This window comes from Empidonax traillii, unplaced genomic scaffold, assembly GCF_003031625.1.
Source record: "Empidonax traillii isolate 1590-97213 ecotype Southwest subspecies unplaced genomic scaffold, ASM303162v1 scaffold33:size3420811, whole genome shotgun sequence".
In the NCBI taxonomy this organism is placed as follows: Eukaryota; Metazoa; Chordata; class Aves; order Passeriformes; family Tyrannidae; genus Empidonax; species Empidonax traillii.
Window position 1 is genome coordinate 1,998,010 of NW_020955226.1, and position 18,465 is coordinate 2,016,474.

An 18,465-nucleotide genomic window follows, 5' to 3' on the forward strand; every position below is an offset into this window, starting at 1 on the left:
CTAAGCTGTTGGAATGAGATAGCAGTTAGCTGTTAAGGATTTACCGCCTGTATGCCACTTACCATCCAGAACGGGCAAGTGTACATTACAAAAAGCAGCCACTAAGGGAATTGTTATGGTCACAATTAGATCAGCTAAGAACACTGCCCAAGGCTCCAGGGTAGCTGACAGCTCCTCCCTCAGGAAAGGGCTTTACAGCTATTCTATCCATAGCTAACTGGCCCATGTTCCCTAAGACTCAAGAGAAACCAGAGTAGCTTCAGCCTAGTAAAAACAGATAGGATGAGATAGTAAAACTAAGAAGACACACAAATTGTGTGATAGAAGAAACTCAAGAAAACTAGCTGATGGCAAATGCCACCAGGTAAGTCTGGAAAATCATGTTTAACACTGTAGAAGTGATATATGAACATTAAGTCCTTTCTCTCCATCCCCTGGTTTACAGCCCCAGGTCTACATATTGTGACATAGAAGTGTTAGAACTAGAGACATTTTAGATATATCTAAATCTAAATATGCTTCTTCTCTCTTTCTGCAGATGCTGATGCCAGAAGCTAAATCAGAAGAACATTAAAAGCCGTTCAATTTTTTCCTCCTTGTTATGTTCGTTCCCAGCTAAATCAAAGAGCAAACTGAAACAAACAGTATTTTTTGCCTCAGTTATCAGTGACTCCTTTCACTGCACAGGCAGTGAAAAGCAGTATTCACTTGCATAATCTTTTTTGAGGTTCACACTTTCCACCTTCTTTCATATATCAGCAGGTGGAAACAACTTAGTCAAAGAGCTATCAGATTTTTTTGCTGCAGAGATGGCATTATTGATCATAAGTGTTTTTCCCCTGATATTATTCCTGAAGTAGCACAAAAGTTTTTTTAAGACCAGAGGTAAAGATTTAACTTCTGAAAAGCATCAATTTTTAAAAAGTACTTGAAATACAATAAAGGACAGTACACAGTCACACTGAGAATTTATTAATGTGGTAAAATCTCAATGCTCAGTTGAAACCAGAAATTTCAGTCTGAAAACAGACCTGTTCCTGGGAAGAACTGAAGTTAAGTACCAGTAACACCAGTAATGTTAAAAAACAATCACCCTGAAGTGAGAGTATTTCAATCACAGAGAGGACAACATGCACATAATTTGATCACTTTTTAAATATTACATTACTGTGGTTTTAGTCACCTTACTGGATTTTCTTATAATTTAATGACTATATCTCTGAAAGATCTCTGTATTTCTTGATACCAAATATTGATTGGTGCACACCTTAAGGATGTCAAACCTCTATTACCTGTGTGACTGAAATGATGCACCATCTGCCTGACTGGTATGAAATACCAGAGCAACACACAGACTAAGCATGTGAGGGCTAACTTTGCTTCTGCACGCCTGGTGCACAAGAAAAGAGATTATAACCTGTTATTCCAGTGACAAATTCTTCAAGTACAGCACTGAAAAATAGCCACACTGCTTGAAGCAGAATTTAATTTCTTTAAATCAAAGTGTGAAAGGCCGATCATTGCCTGAAGGCCAAGGGTACTTCAGAATAGAGCTCTAGAAAAGTGATTTCATTTATGAAATCAAGACAAAAGACCTGCAAACAAGTTCTACAAGTATATGTATTTTTTAACAGAATAGTGTAAGCCCTCAGTGCACCAGACAGGTTTTGAGGGGAAGGTACAGAGAAACCTTTGGCTTTGTCCAAATCAAAGGAAGTTTTAAACATGCTGAATCAAAAACTCCCTGGATGTGTGCATCCTGTCAATGACGCTTGCAGTTTTACACTCCTGATTATCTATCGGTATATTGCTGTTAAAACCAAAGGAGATTTGCAGGTAAAGGAAAAAGACATCTGAGTCACCATAAAAATTATGACTATCTGCATATCATCCATCTAAAATTCATGGATCCTAACTTGCTTATCAAAAAGAGTGGGAAGCATGGAAAAAAGTCTAAGCCTTGTTTAAAAATTTTCAAAGGTTTCACCTGGTTTTCCTGCCATAGGCCAAACTTTCTCTTTACAGTAAATCAGCTTCACCAGTAAAGTCTGATCCTATGGTAAAGTTCTTGTCCCTTTTGTGTCCCAGTGCACCTTCTGTAGCCATTCACTGGCCTCACTAAAACAGCAATGACAAATGCTTTATGGAGAAAACAAGATCCATAAAATCAGTTCAGTTAAAATTTTGCCTTTCCCTCAAAAATGTCAGCAGTCACAAATGAACCAACCAAAACCTGACTGCTTTACAGCGACCCAATACAGTCCCAGGAACATCCCTACTAGTGGAAAGGCAGAGAACCACAACACTAAGTGGGAACAAACAGACAAAATTATTTCAAATGGTTTCAACCCTGCGCAGTGTATTATACTGCCACATTCACAGGCAGCTCTAGAGCAGTTAGATGAAGATGGAGCAGTGTGGTCTGTCAACAAAAAAGCAACATTCTTAAAAGTATTAGAAAAAAATCCATTTAGAATTAAATTTTGAATTATCAAAATGTAAACCCTATTACAGTTGACCAGTAATATACATGCCATTAATAATACAATCACTTTTAGTACTGAGAACAAGTCAAGATTTAAATTATTTCCTTTGGTATAAAGAAGCTTGGGGGTTGAAGTTTGAGGTTTCTTTATTATTTTTTGTTCCTCCTGTTGGTTTTGGGTTTGTTTTTGTTTTTTTTTTCCTTTTGTAATTAGTACAATAAAAAGAATGGAACAGAAAAACTCTGGTGATTTTAAAATTCCAGTATCAGCAACATCCCCAAATGCAATTGCCTGCATAATTTACAACCACAGCTGTGCAGGTTAAAAGCCTAATTCCTTTCCATCTAAATATTTAGACATGCAAATCTTCTTGATAACCAAAATTTAATAAGCAGAAAAAATATATTAATTCTTTGGCTCAATAATTATAATTTTTACATTAAAAAGTTATTTTTATAACCAAACATATATACCATTCTTCAGTTAAATAAGTGATGGTATAATGATTACATACAGGATTATTTAGGTCATAATTATACTAGATTTTTCAATTTAAAATGTATTTTCAATAAAAATACAGCAAGGAATAAAAACATACTTAACTAGTGAATAAGAAATGCATAATTTATCATTTTTAAAGAGCAAACTTTGAAGGAAATAGAGGTACAAACAGAAAGCAGGATTAGAATCAATAGTTTAATTAAGGGTTCTGCTTACTTATTTGTCATGATTTAATCATGATTAAACAGGTTATTTAAATGAAGTCTCCATGCTGTGAAAATAAAATTCAGTTCAGTAACCACATGCCCACACCCCCCTAATTCACAGGACAAAGCCTTAGCAGTGATGGCAAAACAAAACATAGGACATGCTCAATACTGTAATCACAGGTGCATTTATTTCAAGAATACTACAAATGGTTTTGCTTATGATGTTTCTTACTGGATCAATTCCCAGACTATAGACAAGTTCTGTTACTTTCCAGTTGTAAACCTACCACACAGCTGCGAGTTTGTGGATTTTGTCATCAAATACACTTGAGAACAGAAGCCACTCTAATAGCAAAAACATTTAGAGCTACTTGTCCTTGGATGAAGGACACACATCAGCTCCCCTTCTTACAAAAGAGACTGAAATGACAGAAGTTTTTTTAAGATACCAAAATGAAATTAGAAGGAGAAAAGAAAAAAAAAAAACACCAAACCAAAACAAAATAATGAGAATTTAGAACGCTGGCTTATGGTATACCAACACAATTATCAAACTCATTCTGCCTCTAGCCAGAACAGATTTTGGGGTTTGCTTATTTATAGTTTTTTGGGTATTTACTCCCACCAATCTAAGCCTCAAACCTAAATATTAGCAACACAGTGTATTACTAGTACCTCTAGCTAAGCACATTTCCCCTCTTACCTTTACATGTAACTAATTTGTAAGAAAGAGATAAAAGAACTAGGCATACATGAAAGCAGGAAGATTAGCACTTGAGCTTCTGCTCAGATGGATGAGTGATACCCATCATCTATGTTCTGGCACACAGAAGAAATCACATTTGACTGAAGTCCTAACAACTCCTACTAACTGCTCTTTGGACTTGTATGTGCCTGCCCAGATCCCCAGAAGATACATTCCACAGAGCTGATCAAATAACACATGGGTTCCAGTTATACTAATGTTTTTGTATGAAATATGCCACAAACATTTACAGGTAAATAACAGAGTGACATTACTGACAAGTCTGCCTCAGCATTTTCCCTACACACTATTTAAAATCAGATATGCAATAACAGAAATATTCATTTGCCAGTAAAACATTTCCATTTGCCCCTTTTGTTCTTTCATAGGCTTAATCATCTAGGTACAGGAACTGCATTAAATTAGGTCCTGGGACATTGCAAATTACTGTCAGTAAATTATCTTCCTGTCATATGAGCTAATTTAACCATTTTAGATTGCTGCACATAATTTGCAATTCTTAACGATTAAGCATTAACAAGTCTCCTAATTTAACATGAAATATCTGTTATTAATCCAAGTAGTCAAATCCTCTGACAGGCACCTTCCGAAATCTGTAAATGTAACAGCTTGGTGGTCAGACTGGAAATCTCAAATCAAGGGTGATAATTCCTCCCCACTCCGTTTCCCTGGTGGTGTGAACCGATTGTAGGACTAAATCACAGGCAATTGCCCTCAGCCCCTCTTTGTGGAGTTTCTGCCAGGGTCTGCTGCCAGGACACACGGTGTGAACAGCCTTACAGGACAAAATGTGAATTAAAGATTTCATTCCTCCCTACTCTCAAATACCCCTTCCTCTGGGAGGCTGAGGATACAGAAGCATCAGCATTTTAATGTAATGATCGCTCAGTCTGGTTACACGCTGTGGCAACTAAGAACCTGTATTTTCAGTTCACTGCAAAATTCAAGTAAAATCTCTTAATTACTCTTGAGCTTTAAAATACTAATGGACTGTATTTAGCATTTAATACTAGAGCCTTTCAAAAGCTTTGCATGGAATTACCTAAAAGAGACTGCTGCTAATTTCACTTCTGGGACAACGTACTCCAAGGCACAACAGGGCAAAAGATAGAAAATAAACTGGAAATTGTCATCTCCAACTGAAGAAGCAACTCCAACAGGAGTGAATATTTTGACAAGTTAGTCATTCTGAGAAAACTATGAAAACAGAAAGATATTAAAGACAATTTAAGGACAGAAAAATCAGATGGTCTGTGTGGTTTCCAACTTTAGTAAGAGCATTAAATACCATGACTTGTATAAAGAGTGTTGTGAGTTCTGCTTCTGATCCACATCAAGGCATTTGCACTAAACAGAGGTTGGCGTTAATTTAGCACTCCCTACTCAATTACTGAATGAGTCCAACCCTGCTCCAGCTGGGAAAAAAAAAATAACAGAACCTGACCATCCAGGTAAAGAATTACTGAAATGCATTGATTCCTCTGCCAGAATTCCTCCTTTGTGAGAGTAATTTTTAATTTTTATGGGTACTATTAACCTTTCTCGGAACATACTGCTAGAAAAAAAATTCAAACTATCATTTAACTTTTGATGGGTTTTGTCACAGTGTAGCCTCACTGTAGAAGAGGAAAAAAGAACAAAGCAGAAGAGCATTTTCATCTTGCCCATCAGGCACCACCCAGGCGCCTCTCCCTCCTCTTTAAGGTTGCCCATCTCCCCAGCTTTTGCCCTGTCCAAATCCCCAGGAACTACTCTTTAAACCTTATGGTCCACACTCTGGAGCATTGTATTAAATTGTTTCTGCCCATAAGGTTCTAAATGTTTGCATCAACTTCCACAACAAACTGTGCAACCAAAAACTCAGCAGCACCAACAAATGTCATCCATCCCTTCTTGCCCAAGGGCCCTGGGGAAATGCCTTCTCCCCTCAGGTCCTAGCCCAGCCAGCCTCTATCACCCAGGAAGAGCTCCTTCCCACAGGAGATGCTCACCTTTTGCTGTCCCCATACCACATGACCCCTCTCTGGGGAAGCAATGAAGAGATGAGACCTTTCTGAGCCTTCCCTTGATGTGTTTACTTCCCTTCCACTCTCATCCTTCTCATCAGTCAATTCATTCCTCTTATATTTTGCAAATATATATATTTTTACCCACATCAGTACTGAACTTTCTTTTTTTTAATAGTAATTCTGAGCATCTAAAACCAGTGTGTTCTGAACTCACCAAGCTACTGCAGTTTACATAATTTGATTGCACCAAGTGAATTATTTTAAAAGAAAAAGCTTCCAACATTTAGAATGATAAACTGAGCTTTGAGTCTTCAAGTCTGGCATCTAATGCTCACAATATTTATCTGAATATCAAGCTACACTTTAAAATCTATTTAATAGTAGTAGATGAAGCATCATAGTTATCACAATAACTTGATCCTTATTAATATGGTTCACAACTTAGTTCATTTTAACAAACCCCATAAAAATCCTGTGATATGCTGTAGTCTCTATCTGCTATATGACTTTATGATCGATTCACCAAAAGACATCAACAGAACTGTTTAAAATCTGCAGTGGAGGAGGATAAATTCAGAAAATTAGCTGTTTACTACCTTACATTCGCAGGGGAATCCTGCACAACGCAAAGCAAGTCACCTACACCCCTTTATTGGCTACAGATGCCGAAACTAGCAGTGTTTTTACTTTCAGATGCACAAAAAAACATCTACTCAGTAAGTTAATTACAACAAAAGAGAGCAGTTTGGAGCCAGAGCATCTTTCTCCTTATACAGCTGCCCTAAATGTAAGCTCATTCAGCCTGCAGTGATCCCAGGGTAAGGGCATGCTGGAGTGCATACTTCACTAGAATGCCAGCCTCAAACTTACTCTGGCTCTTGTTTAGCAGAGCAGTAAGGTCCAAGTACTGAGACTTTAGTGTTGAGGAAGAAGACACTGTTACCACAGTTACTGCTTCTCCAGGTCTGGCTCTTCTGAATTTGCTCCCTGCAGACAGACCTAGACCCAAATGTGCAGAGCCTTCTGCTCTTGGGTGAAACCACTCACTGCCAGGCCAGGGCCACCATTAATTGCCTACAGCAAGGTCAAAGGTGAAAAGCTTTTAATAATATACTGACAGATACTTAACACTGACAGGCAAATGAGCTAGATGACTCCCTACTGGTAATCCAATAATGGAAGAAATTTAAGTATTTTATTAAAAGTTAACAAATAATCACCAGCTCCATTCCCCAAATAAGGATTTCTGTTAACTTACTGAAGACCAGGACATTTGAACACAAATCTCAACAAGTATTCAGCAGGCTGCACAGCCCTGCTGTGTCCACGGCAGCCTCAGCTGTTCCTCTCCTAGGGTCAACAGCGAAGAGGAAGCACAACCCAAATGCTATCAAAGGTACCTTGCTAAACACAATGTATATAGCAGTCAGACAGTGGCTGCCCTGAATTTTGGTGTGTTCCATACAGAAAATAATTCTTGCCTTTAAATTAGCAAATATAAAGGAATGTTAAAATACTAACTCTAAATCTACACTACTGGGCAGAAGCATAGGGAGCCTGTAGCCCTCATTCTCAGATAAGCACTCTGTAGACTGCCAGCTAAAAGAAAAGCCTGCTGCTTAGTACAGCCCATGCTCCTACCTTCCCCCCAGACACACACACATTGATTAGGGGCCAGCTCTGACCCTACTCACATGCTCAGGCTTCCATTTGAAGGAAACCCAGGTGCACAGTGCAAAGATCTCTTAACTCTTTCCAGCTCCTACCTCTGAGACAGGACACAGCCAGGGCTTACTTGGGGACAGAAGTTTGCACTGTAGATCATTCTCCCCTCAAAAGTAGGACAGTTAAATTGACAAAACTCACTCTGCAAAATTATGCATCAGATTCTTGTTTTTTCCAAGACACTACTAACAGTGTTACCAGAATCTGGAGTACCTCTGCTTTTCAAGACTGATTTTTTTTTTCTGCTTAAAGGAAACTTTCCAGTTCCTAAAAACTGAAAGTCTTGTTTCTTCCCTCTCTACCAATAGCCACCTAAACCTTCATAGTTATAACACATTAACCTAGTTACTACAGACTTGCTTTTAGGGAGGGCAGGGAGCGGGAATTTTTTCCACCCAGATTAAGAGGATCCTTAAGAAGAACAAAAGTTCATTGTGCAAATAAGAGCCCGGAAACTCAAGTCTCCCTTCACTTCTGGCTTAAGAGTTGCAGAAAGCTGAAAGCATAATCCCTGACATTTCACTTGCAGGACTAAAATGTTTGCCCTCTGAATATGCCAACGCCGCAAGTAACTGGGTAGGAGGTAATCACACCACAGGTTTCATCATAATTTATAAGTACCCGAAGCACCTCACTAGCACATCCACATAGCAGTACAAATTGGTCTGTTTGTAAATGGTTTCATCTACCGGCCAGCAGAGATGAAAAAGAATATTGATAGCATAACTGGGCAGTTATGTAAATTGGACAACTAAAACGATTCCAAATAATCTCTAAGTCTTTCCTATCCCCACAATAAAATTTATTAATCCTCCCTTTTGTAAACAACCTTTGCAATTTTTTTGCAGCTGTCACTAGAAAAGCAGTAAAAGAAAAGGGAAGAAAATAGATTTTAGAAGTTGGTATTCATTCTGTGTAGTTGTTTTTTTTCTGATTGCTAACAGTTGAAACCAGGACATTAACAATTTTTTATGTAACTGTTTTAAAGCTATTTGTTATGCATAAACCTGTTATTAGCTTCCTATACATTGGTTGTAATTTTCTAATTATTTCTGTCTTCTTATCTCTTTATTAGCATAAAAAAACCCTGTAACATTTAACTTTTCCCAATAACAATAATTAAGACTTTACAATCTCTCATAAATAGCCTGTCAACACAAACTAGATGTAAGCAAGTTTTAGAGTGGCAGTGAGTTTTTTAGCTATGTTAGCCATTCAAGGAAAATGGCTGTAAATACATAAAAAGTTACCAAAGTTTCTTTTGAAAAAACAGTTTTATACAAGACCTAGACTGCATAATTAAACATTCAAATCTTAGTTATAAACCCATTATAATTAAAGGTAATCTGACTTATTTTAACTAAGTGTAAGTCAGACAACATATTTGTATCCATTTTCTAAGATATCTGTCACTTCTCCACAATGACTGATCAAACTTGCTAGTGAAAAATGTTTTGAGTAGGCAACTTGTAATATAGCTATGGTTTCTTTGTGTCAGAGGCTGACTGCTGAAGTGTGAAAGAACTCATTAAAAATCTCTCACTGTGATCCTTCATCGCAAGGCTAAAAAGAAAGAAAATACTTAATGAAGGGTACACTTAACCTGAAGTCCCATTCATATTCTGCTTCTCATTTTACACTGTTTTGGTAAGTAATTAAAAGACAGCAATTAGTCACAGAAACACTATTCATACCAGCAATACTGAGAGATATAAAGTACTGATTTTATGTTAATATTATGAAAGTAATGAGGGAGATCAAGATAATACAGTTAAATAAATAGAAGAATCTCTTACCTTAATCTTAAGACAAGATTCACCGCACATGGAACTTCACTATATTCATCACTAGCAACAGGCTGAGACTATTAGAGAAAAAAGGGAAGTTTTATAAAGGATGCCAAATGAAAAGAGAAAGAAGAAAAGAAAAATCACAAAAAACTTTCAATGCTAACAGTTTGAAGTTAGCATGGAATATTTAACATATTCTCTAACTCTCAGAAACCTTTTAAACACTTTCAGTACACAGTCTAAAACATAGCTGATACCAGTAAAACTGCCAAATTTCAATTACAGAGATACAAATGATAATGCATTAAAGCACTGAGTGTAGGAGCTTTTAATCCACCTTGCATCAAAGCTCAAATAACCTATTAAATAATATGCACACAGTGAGAATACCAAACAGCTACTCACATTACTTTTGTGTAACAGTTTTGGTTGTTAAGGAAGTCTTGCATCTACCCATATGCAAAGAACTAGTACCATATCAAAGCATGCACCACAACTCAGAGATGTCCTTCACAGAGAAAAATCAGGAATATGGATATCTTTCACACTCTCACTCCTCCCTCATACTATGATATCCTCCCCAGCTCTCAACTAACATCCACGTGAAGCCTCAGGCAAAACTCTATCCTACGTACAGGGTACTTCAGGGTCCTCATAGCCAACTTCACCATCACAGAAGCCTGTTCAAAAGTTACAGTCAAGTTCTCCCAAAATAAAAGACTTGCATCACAACTCTCTTCTTGTTTTTGCAACAGTCTTCCATATCAGAGCTACTTATAAAAATGTTATGCAGGATCTATCTTTAATTATCTTTGTATTTTCAACAAACATTACTGCATATTTGGAAAATTATTTATCACTACCACAAAACAAGAGCAGATTTTTTTTCTGCTTCTATTAAATTCCTTATATTCATATAAACTACTACTATTACCTCTGCATCTTCAACAGACATATTATTTCAATGTATAGGAATGTGCATCCCAAAGACCCAACAGACACACACCAACAGTGGCGAGCTGCACAAGTCTTAGTTCCAAGTCATCTTCTGGCACATTTAGGAAAACAAAACTCAACAGAAGACTTCAAGCAGAGGCTTTTTTCTCCTTCATAAACTAAGTAACTATTTTATTATGAGCTACCTGTATAAACTGAATCACAAACTGTAGAACTCTTAATAACTAAGACACAGAAAGACCTTGAGGTAGAAGTCCTTTTTTATTCTACTCAGCTTTGTCTCAGATGCTGAAGCACTGTGTAAACTAGGTCTGCAACGAAGAGACTGGAGTCATCACAGGAGCTAACAGGACCAAATCTGGTAGGAAGCTGTTAGTCTTTTAGAAGATTTCTATGACACCAATGAAAACCAGAGAATCCAAAATTGCAGGTAAAGTGGCAAGGGTCACCCACCCAAGAAATAGACATTTTTGAAAGAGAATTTTTTTCTCTAAGACATAGTCCTATTAAGCAATTATTTATAGCAGTGATGCTTCCCACACTCGCAGCACAGGGCCATGAAATTCAACACGGTGGTTTTTTCCTTTGAATTAACCTAAATATGTTTCAGTTCTGAAGTATTTTATTGTGTATGGAATGAAACATTTTAATTATAAGTTACAAGTCATGATACAAATCCTAAGAATGAAAAATTATTTGGAGATCCTCTGGCTATTCCTGAACACAGTCATCATTACTCTGACAAAGACAGCAATCGTGATCTAGTTATGAAGGTTCCCTAAAAATAGCCAAATTACCTATTTTTGTGAATTCTCCTGGGCACAAATATGACTTTTAAATTCCTATCCATCTTATCCACTGTGTACTCAACTTCATTATTACAGGCACAATTGCATACAGCTCTATCCTCACAAGTACTTGCTCTACAAGACTGCAGAAGAACACTCCCACCTCAATTCACATATTTAACAGCAGAAACAAAAAAGAAATCCCCTCACTCAAACACTTGGAAGAAAAGAAAAATTGATAAAGACATTTTTACCTCTGTGTTCTCCTCCTCTTTCACTCTTCGTGACTGGAAAACAAATGCAGTGAGATATGAGCTATGCAGCTTTATGCAATAAAGATCCAGAAATACTAACAATTAACATAAAGATAGAATATCTTGCACAGTGTAAATGTCTTGGCAGAAACAGAAGGTACCTTTTCCTGAGAAACAGCAGCTTTGCCCTCCTCACTCTTCTCATCCATTTCATCATCACTCCATTCCCAATCTCCATCTTCTGTTTTATGGAGGTGACCACTGGAACCTGGCACTCGCCTGACCTACCAAAATATTGTTGACCATTACACAGACATCCTTAGTCTTTATCAGTGTTCTGGTTAATCAGCAATTCTTCATTATTTTTATTTTATGTGCTTTCAGTAATTTGCTGCAGGAGTCGCTAACATATTCTAAGAATATTTGACCTTAGGGGTCATCCTTAAGCCAGCAGAAATAGCTAAACTGTGCAAAATTCATACAGGGAAACAGAGCTTGGATATATTTTACAACCACTTAGGAAGAAGCTCAAGTAGATGAAAACTGCTTTACTGCTTGAAATGAAAGGAAGCTATTCAAGAAAGCGAAGTTACACAGACAAGGTTGTTTTTGAGACACAAGAACTTGGATTGTTCTGCTAAAAAGCTTCAAAATGTGTAAAGGCATAAAGAATACTTTAAAAGTGAAATTATCCCTATTAAGAGAAAAAAAAAAAAAAAAGAAGCAACTGTATGCAGACTAAGAAGATAGGCAGGTATGCATCACACCAAACTAGCTGGGCAAACTCCTGTAGATCAAAAAGTCTAATGTAGGATAATAGGAGTATCCAGCAGCTAAATCTGAAAATCAAATACTCCTCCAGTGCTATCTTGCTCTTTTTCAGAGCCAGACAACAAGCTTGTTTTCCCCCAGATCATGTTTAGACTACAACAATTCATCCATCAATTCTTCCCACACCTATCCATTTTGAGACCCACGATGCTGGAAGCACAGCACAATAAGCAGGAGCCCCGCTGGTGTTTAGATTAGAATCTGTTCCTCTAATTATTTCACACCACTGAACCAATATACAGTTTCCACTGTACAACTTCAAATGCTTGTACAGGTAAGCTCCCCAGTGCTATAAATTTGTAAAGCTTAAAGCATATCCTTTTCATTACAAAGAAGTTATTCCAGAAAACAGACTGTACATTGGTAAGAGAACAAAAGGAACCAAGCATTAAATGTTCACATCACACAAAAGAAAGATCTAACTTTGCAGAAAAGTAATTTCAGACCAAAACCTACTGTTGGAGAAGATATCAATAAAAATAACTTTAAAAACCCCAAACCAATAAACAAACAAAAAACCCCACACACAAAAAACCCCCACCTACATGGTCTTAGCCTAGAATTGCATAACCTGTTTGCCAGTATTCACAGCACTGTACACCTGCTTAGTTAAACTTTGGTTTCCCAGATTCCCATCTGTGCTGTTTTGTTGTCTTGCACTGAAGTATACTGAGCACTGATTAACTTCTCCCATTCTGATGGTTGGTGGCAGTGATGGAAACCCATTTTGCCAGCACAGATATCCCACAAAACAGGGAAAAAATTTTAAATGCAAAATCTGATTTTTGACTAGAAAACTACATTTTTTTTCAACATAACAAAACTTAAAAGACTAAACTGCTATTAGCCCTGCTCTAAACTGCTCCAGTTGCTGCAAATCACAATGTGCAGAGAGATGCAGCATATGACAAATTCCAGCTGCTTCTAAATCCCACCAGATACTGTATTAGCACGATGTGTGGCATGAAAATAGCATAAGATACCAGAAGTCTGAGATCGTGAGCTTCCAAGAACACTGTGTGATGCAGGTGTTAATATAATTTTTCCAAAGCAGCTCTTCATGGGGTAGCTTTTCACTTGAGCTATTTCTGTACTGGGTTTGGACCAAGCACAATGTGGAGCTGACTGGCCTGACACCACAAGAGCATGAATGAGTGTGAACTGAGCAGCCTTCTTTCAAAACCTTGGTCATACAAAAGCAGGTATCTTGATATCTGCCTGGACATTTTTCTCCTCTTCTTTCCTTCACTTTCCCAAACACCCCTCTGCTCCTCTCCTTCCTTTTTGAGCAAAACCAGAGAAAAGAGTGAAGACTTCAGAACCTCATCGTGTTTCTGTACCTTCTTCAGTCCTTACAATACTCCTCCCTTTCATTTCTTCCCCGCACAACTGGATTGTTGTAGGATGCCCTACTTAGTTTCTCCATATTTTGTACTCCTTTGTAACTGAGAAGAGGGGAAACCTATGCAGGACACTGGGGGAACATCCTACTCCATCACTTGGACAAATCCTGCACCATTTTCCCTGTTTCTCATTGCAGGCTCCTAATGCACCAGTTTTAGCCCAGCTGCCTCAAAGGTTGGCAAAAGAAGCTTGGGAGGGAGGACCAAGCAGAAATCAAAGGAAGCAATAGCATAGCAATTCCTTACTCAGCTGCAATCAGCCCAGGCGCAATCAGTGGGCTCTTACTGTCTACATCATCAGGGATTAGCACAGGTATGAGTTAATCTAGCAGGCCTGGTGCTTGTGGATGTAATTCATTATCCTTCAATTCCTGGCGAAGGCTTTTGTTTAACAGCACAAGCATTTTCCCAACAGCTACACACAAACCTAGGAGAGAACATCATCCACAACTAAACACATGCTTTTCAAACAGAATAGAATAGAATGCTTTACAGACACATTTACGCACTGCATCGTGCATTAATCAAAATCTCTTCTGCTTCCATTTCCAACTGTTCTGAACACTTATTCTAAATAGAATTATTTTAATGGAGCCTAAAGATGCCCATATCATCTGCAGAGTTATGGACGAAAGCTTTACTGATGAAGATGGAGTGCATTTCAAGTCTTAAATAGACTGCCTTTTAATAAACAATAAACAAATGGCTCAAGGAAAAGAAAGTTAATACAAAGCAAAATACCATGTTAATTTAAATTATTTTCTTGAAAGGTTTCTGAAGGCAGAAAAACAAGTTTACTAGTACTCTGTTGCAATCAGACTGGTTCCCACCAGCAAACATATTCACAGAAAAGAAATTATAATTTCAGCTAGAGCAAAGCACACACCCTATTCAACTTTAAAAAATGAGAAATTGTTGTCTACATAGTTTTAATTGGTGTGCTTAAAGTGTGTGCTTAGCACTTGCAACACTTAGTGAACTCATTTGCACAATTTTTGCACTAACAAGCCTGGCTTAACTCAGGGTCAGTTCTGGTTAGAGCCACAAAGAATCAGTCACATATGGAGGACATGCACTCTATCTACGTGCAAGACAGAATAAGCAGCACATTATGCCTGCAGATAAACTAATGGCCTCTTCATTCATCATAAACACGTACAACTAATATCATATATTGGATGGAAATACATTAGCTTAAATGTCTGTTCTGGCTATCATTTTAGATACTACCTGGAGACTGGTATCCTAGGCAGCATGTTTGCATTTCAACCCAGTAATTACAGCATTAAGGCAGTTGAGAATATTCTATACATTTCTCCTGACATCCTGTTACAGGTCTTCCATTTTACAGAAGGAAACAATGCGGCAGACAAAGGAGCGACTTATACAAGGGCATGGAGCAAATTCAAGACAGAGCAGGGAATCAAAACAAACTTCTTGTATCTCTACAAAAATAAGAAAGAAGTTGTTTTACATGGCATGCAGTAGCCATACAAATGCATTTTCTCCATCAGCTTCAGTCAAAATACACAGCATCAATAATCCCCTGGATTGTGTATCTCTCAGGGAACATTTCAGAGGGAAAGGAAAACAAACAAAAACATGTCCAATTGTAATTCGGATTTTACTGATTCAAAACCTAAATGACCCTTCCAAAGTAGGAACTGAACTGAAAAATAACTTTATCTAATAAAGGAAAAAAATAAAGCCTTCAGTTTTACAAGATAATTTGACATGTATTAGAAAACATATTTCACATAAATCATAAGAGCACCAGAGAATAAAAAATTGAGTTACTAGCAGTTAAACTGCACCCAACACGAAAGCAGTTCAGAACATCTTAATCTAAAACCAAAAGCAGTTTCTAGAGGGAAAGCTTAACAAACCACTGCCAACATCACCACAGCTGTGAAAGAGAGGCCTTACAAACATCAGCTACAACAGAGAATGCTTGGACAGTTCAGTGAGTGAAAAAACCATGACCACCACAACATATTAACCATCATATTATTATTGTTGTTGTATATGATGTTGCTGGTTAAAGCTTATTTCAAAATACAACACAGTCACAAAGATTTAAGAATAAATTAAGCTGCTGACAAAACTGTTTTGTCCCCGCCCTTTTAAAAACAAGATACAGACACTTTAACACTCCCAGGCAATAATGGCACACAGCAGCTTTCCAGGAAAATGTCTGTTTAACCAGATGAACAGGGCAACACTAAATCCCACCAGCAAAGGTTTGCCCAAATCAGCCTGACAGAGAGAGACCTTCAGCAGCAGAATGCAGAAGCTGCCCACATTTCCCAAGGCTTGACAAAAAGAAGGCTGCAGCATAAGGAAGCAAAACATAAATTGTTGTCTACTGTGCTGGCTATATGTAGATGCTAGAGACTGGGGAAAGAAGAATCTATTATTCATCACTGATTCTTTAGCTGCTGCAATCTCTTCACAAGTTTATTTTTGTAGAGTAACAAGAAAGGGAATGAACATTTTCTGAACATTAGGATCTTGCTACTTCATTATTCACAACTGCTCAAAACAGCAAAGAACTGGGCCCACTTGCAGATTTAGAATTTTATTTCAGTGTCTAAATTTAATAAATAAAAAGGATACACTATGGGATACCAATGTATACACACATTACTGCATTTCATACAGGGTACAGCCCATGATCTAGACCACATTACAAATTGATTAAGAGTAATATTATGTATCTATAGTACTTTTCTTCTTTCTAGAATAAAATTACTAAGTTAGTAATCTTTTTTACCCAATATCTGAATTATTTAAGGTATCCTTATTGAAGTCTCTTGCAACTGAATATTTGCAATGGAGTCCTGGATAGATTTAAAACAGCATTTTTAAATTCTGTTCCACAGAGAGTGCGGTGACCTGAAGGTATGGTAAATGAAATGCACTTGTGTAAGCAAAATTGATGGCACTAATAATTCATTATCATGGAAGGTGCCTTGCCACTCTCCATAAACAGGTAACTTAGACTCCAATTTAATTTGTTTCTGAATTCCTGGAGAGCAGCAAATGTGTAGACTCTACCCATTTTAAACACATCTGCAAAAGTCTTTGCATAATCTTAACACTTCTTCCTATTAATTTCTAACTAGGAAACAGCCAGTACTGTTCTCCATTTTTTGCATCTGTATATCTACAAAAGGAAATCCTTTTTTTTTTTTCAACATACATATCCTTCTGGAAATACTGCAGCTTAGCCTTTCCTGGAGACAAAATTGTCTTGTAGCCAAAGAGCATCAGTGTACATCTGTTAGTAGAGCAGTAAAGATACACTCAACCCCATACACCCCAGAGAGCAAGAATGACAAAGTATTTAAACACCTCGTTGTTTTAATTTTCTGCACTCTGTCCTCATAAAAATCTAAATTTAGCTTTCAGGCAGAGAGAAAGACAGACCAGTCAACTGACACTGTATACCTTCACCTCCCTTAAGACTGGTTCTTACCGCAGGCAGGACTCCCCCTGTTATACAGAAGTTCTCATAGAAAAAAATATACTCTTTGAAGTGTGAATATTACTTAGTAATCGGTAAGATGAGCGGTTTTGCATAGCCAGTGTTCCCCTACTTTTTTTTTTTTTAAATCAAAAGTTCCAAGAGCTTCACTTCTCATGCAACTTCATGAGAAGTATTTACAAAATTAGTTACCATGCCAGTTATTTTATTAAAAGAACAATGATGAAAAATAGGATGTTACTGAACACAGTTTTGGTTTTAGCACCACACTTTGCTCTGCATATTCTTCTCTCAATAAAAACCCTGACCAGTTCTTTCCATACACAGCTTAAGCCTATAGAGCAACCAGATTTTATAATTTTTACCTTTGGCCATCTTGCAAACCTTTCCTAAGGTACAAGAGAAAATTTTAATCCCCATCCCTGTGAAATTATTTTTATTCCAATGCAACAAAGAAAATCAGCATATCATTGTGTTTATCCAATTACAACACGAGCCTTTTGTTTAAAACAGTTACAAATTAATTCACAGCTTAGCACCTGAGGTAAATGCATGGAGAAGTCACTTTCTACAATATATATTAATATAAAAGAACATTAGTCTTTTTGCATAAGAACATCTACACTGTAATCCCATTTTTGCCAAAAAAAAAAAAAAAGAAATAACCTTGGGTCCAAGACAGAGCATGAATTCCCACATGATCCTTTGTTCAAGAGTTAAGGTATCACCTCAAGAGAAGGCCCGTCCCCATTCAACCCAGTCTCATGGGTCCCATGAAAATCCTAATCCTTTCAATGCTGACTGTTCTTAAATTCCTCTGAGTTCATTATAATGTGAAATCTTTTTTTTATTCTGATGGAAGCCACAGAAATTCTGCAAACCTGAATGTGTCTTATGCAATTTGAAACCTTGTTTTTTTCCCCCCATGACTTATGCAGAGTATCGTTATTAATGGGATGTACCACTACCTTTCTAAAGTAACACTGGCATTTCTGCTTCATAGAACTCAAAAGGTGTTAAGATATACCAGTAATTTGGTGTTAGTGTCCCCTTCTCTTAAGCCACTCTTGCATACTGCAAATATCATGGGAAAAAACATTGTCCTTAGTCTGTCTTTGTTTTTCTCCACTTGGAAAAAAAAGTTAGGCAGAAATTGCAGTGTTTTGTACTTATGCAGGAACTATTGGAATACTCACTATTGGAAGAAATTACACTGGCAACCTAAAGTCAAGAAATCTAAGATCATTACATTTTCCTTC

The 18,465-nt window shown here is 37.2% G+C and overlaps 1 protein-coding gene across 3 annotated transcripts in view; it reads right to left on the reverse strand.

Annotated features, from left to right (window-relative positions):
- The window catches only part of STK39 (serine/threonine kinase 39), an 83,342-nt gene that overhangs the window by 23,637 nt on the left and 41,240 nt on the right, over window positions 1-18,465 (reverse strand). For all 3 annotated transcript variants that reach the window (XM_027911511.1, XM_027911510.1, XM_027911512.1), the window contains exons 11-13: window positions 11,647-11,769; window positions 11,486-11,518; window positions 9,493-9,560 (exon numbers count right to left, since the gene is read on the reverse strand). In XM_027911511.1, coding sequence (XP_027767312.1) covers window positions 9,493-9,560; window positions 11,486-11,518; window positions 11,647-11,769 — 224 coding nt within the window. The remainder of the gene's footprint in view (window positions 1-9,492; window positions 9,561-11,485; window positions 11,519-11,646; window positions 11,770-18,465) is intronic.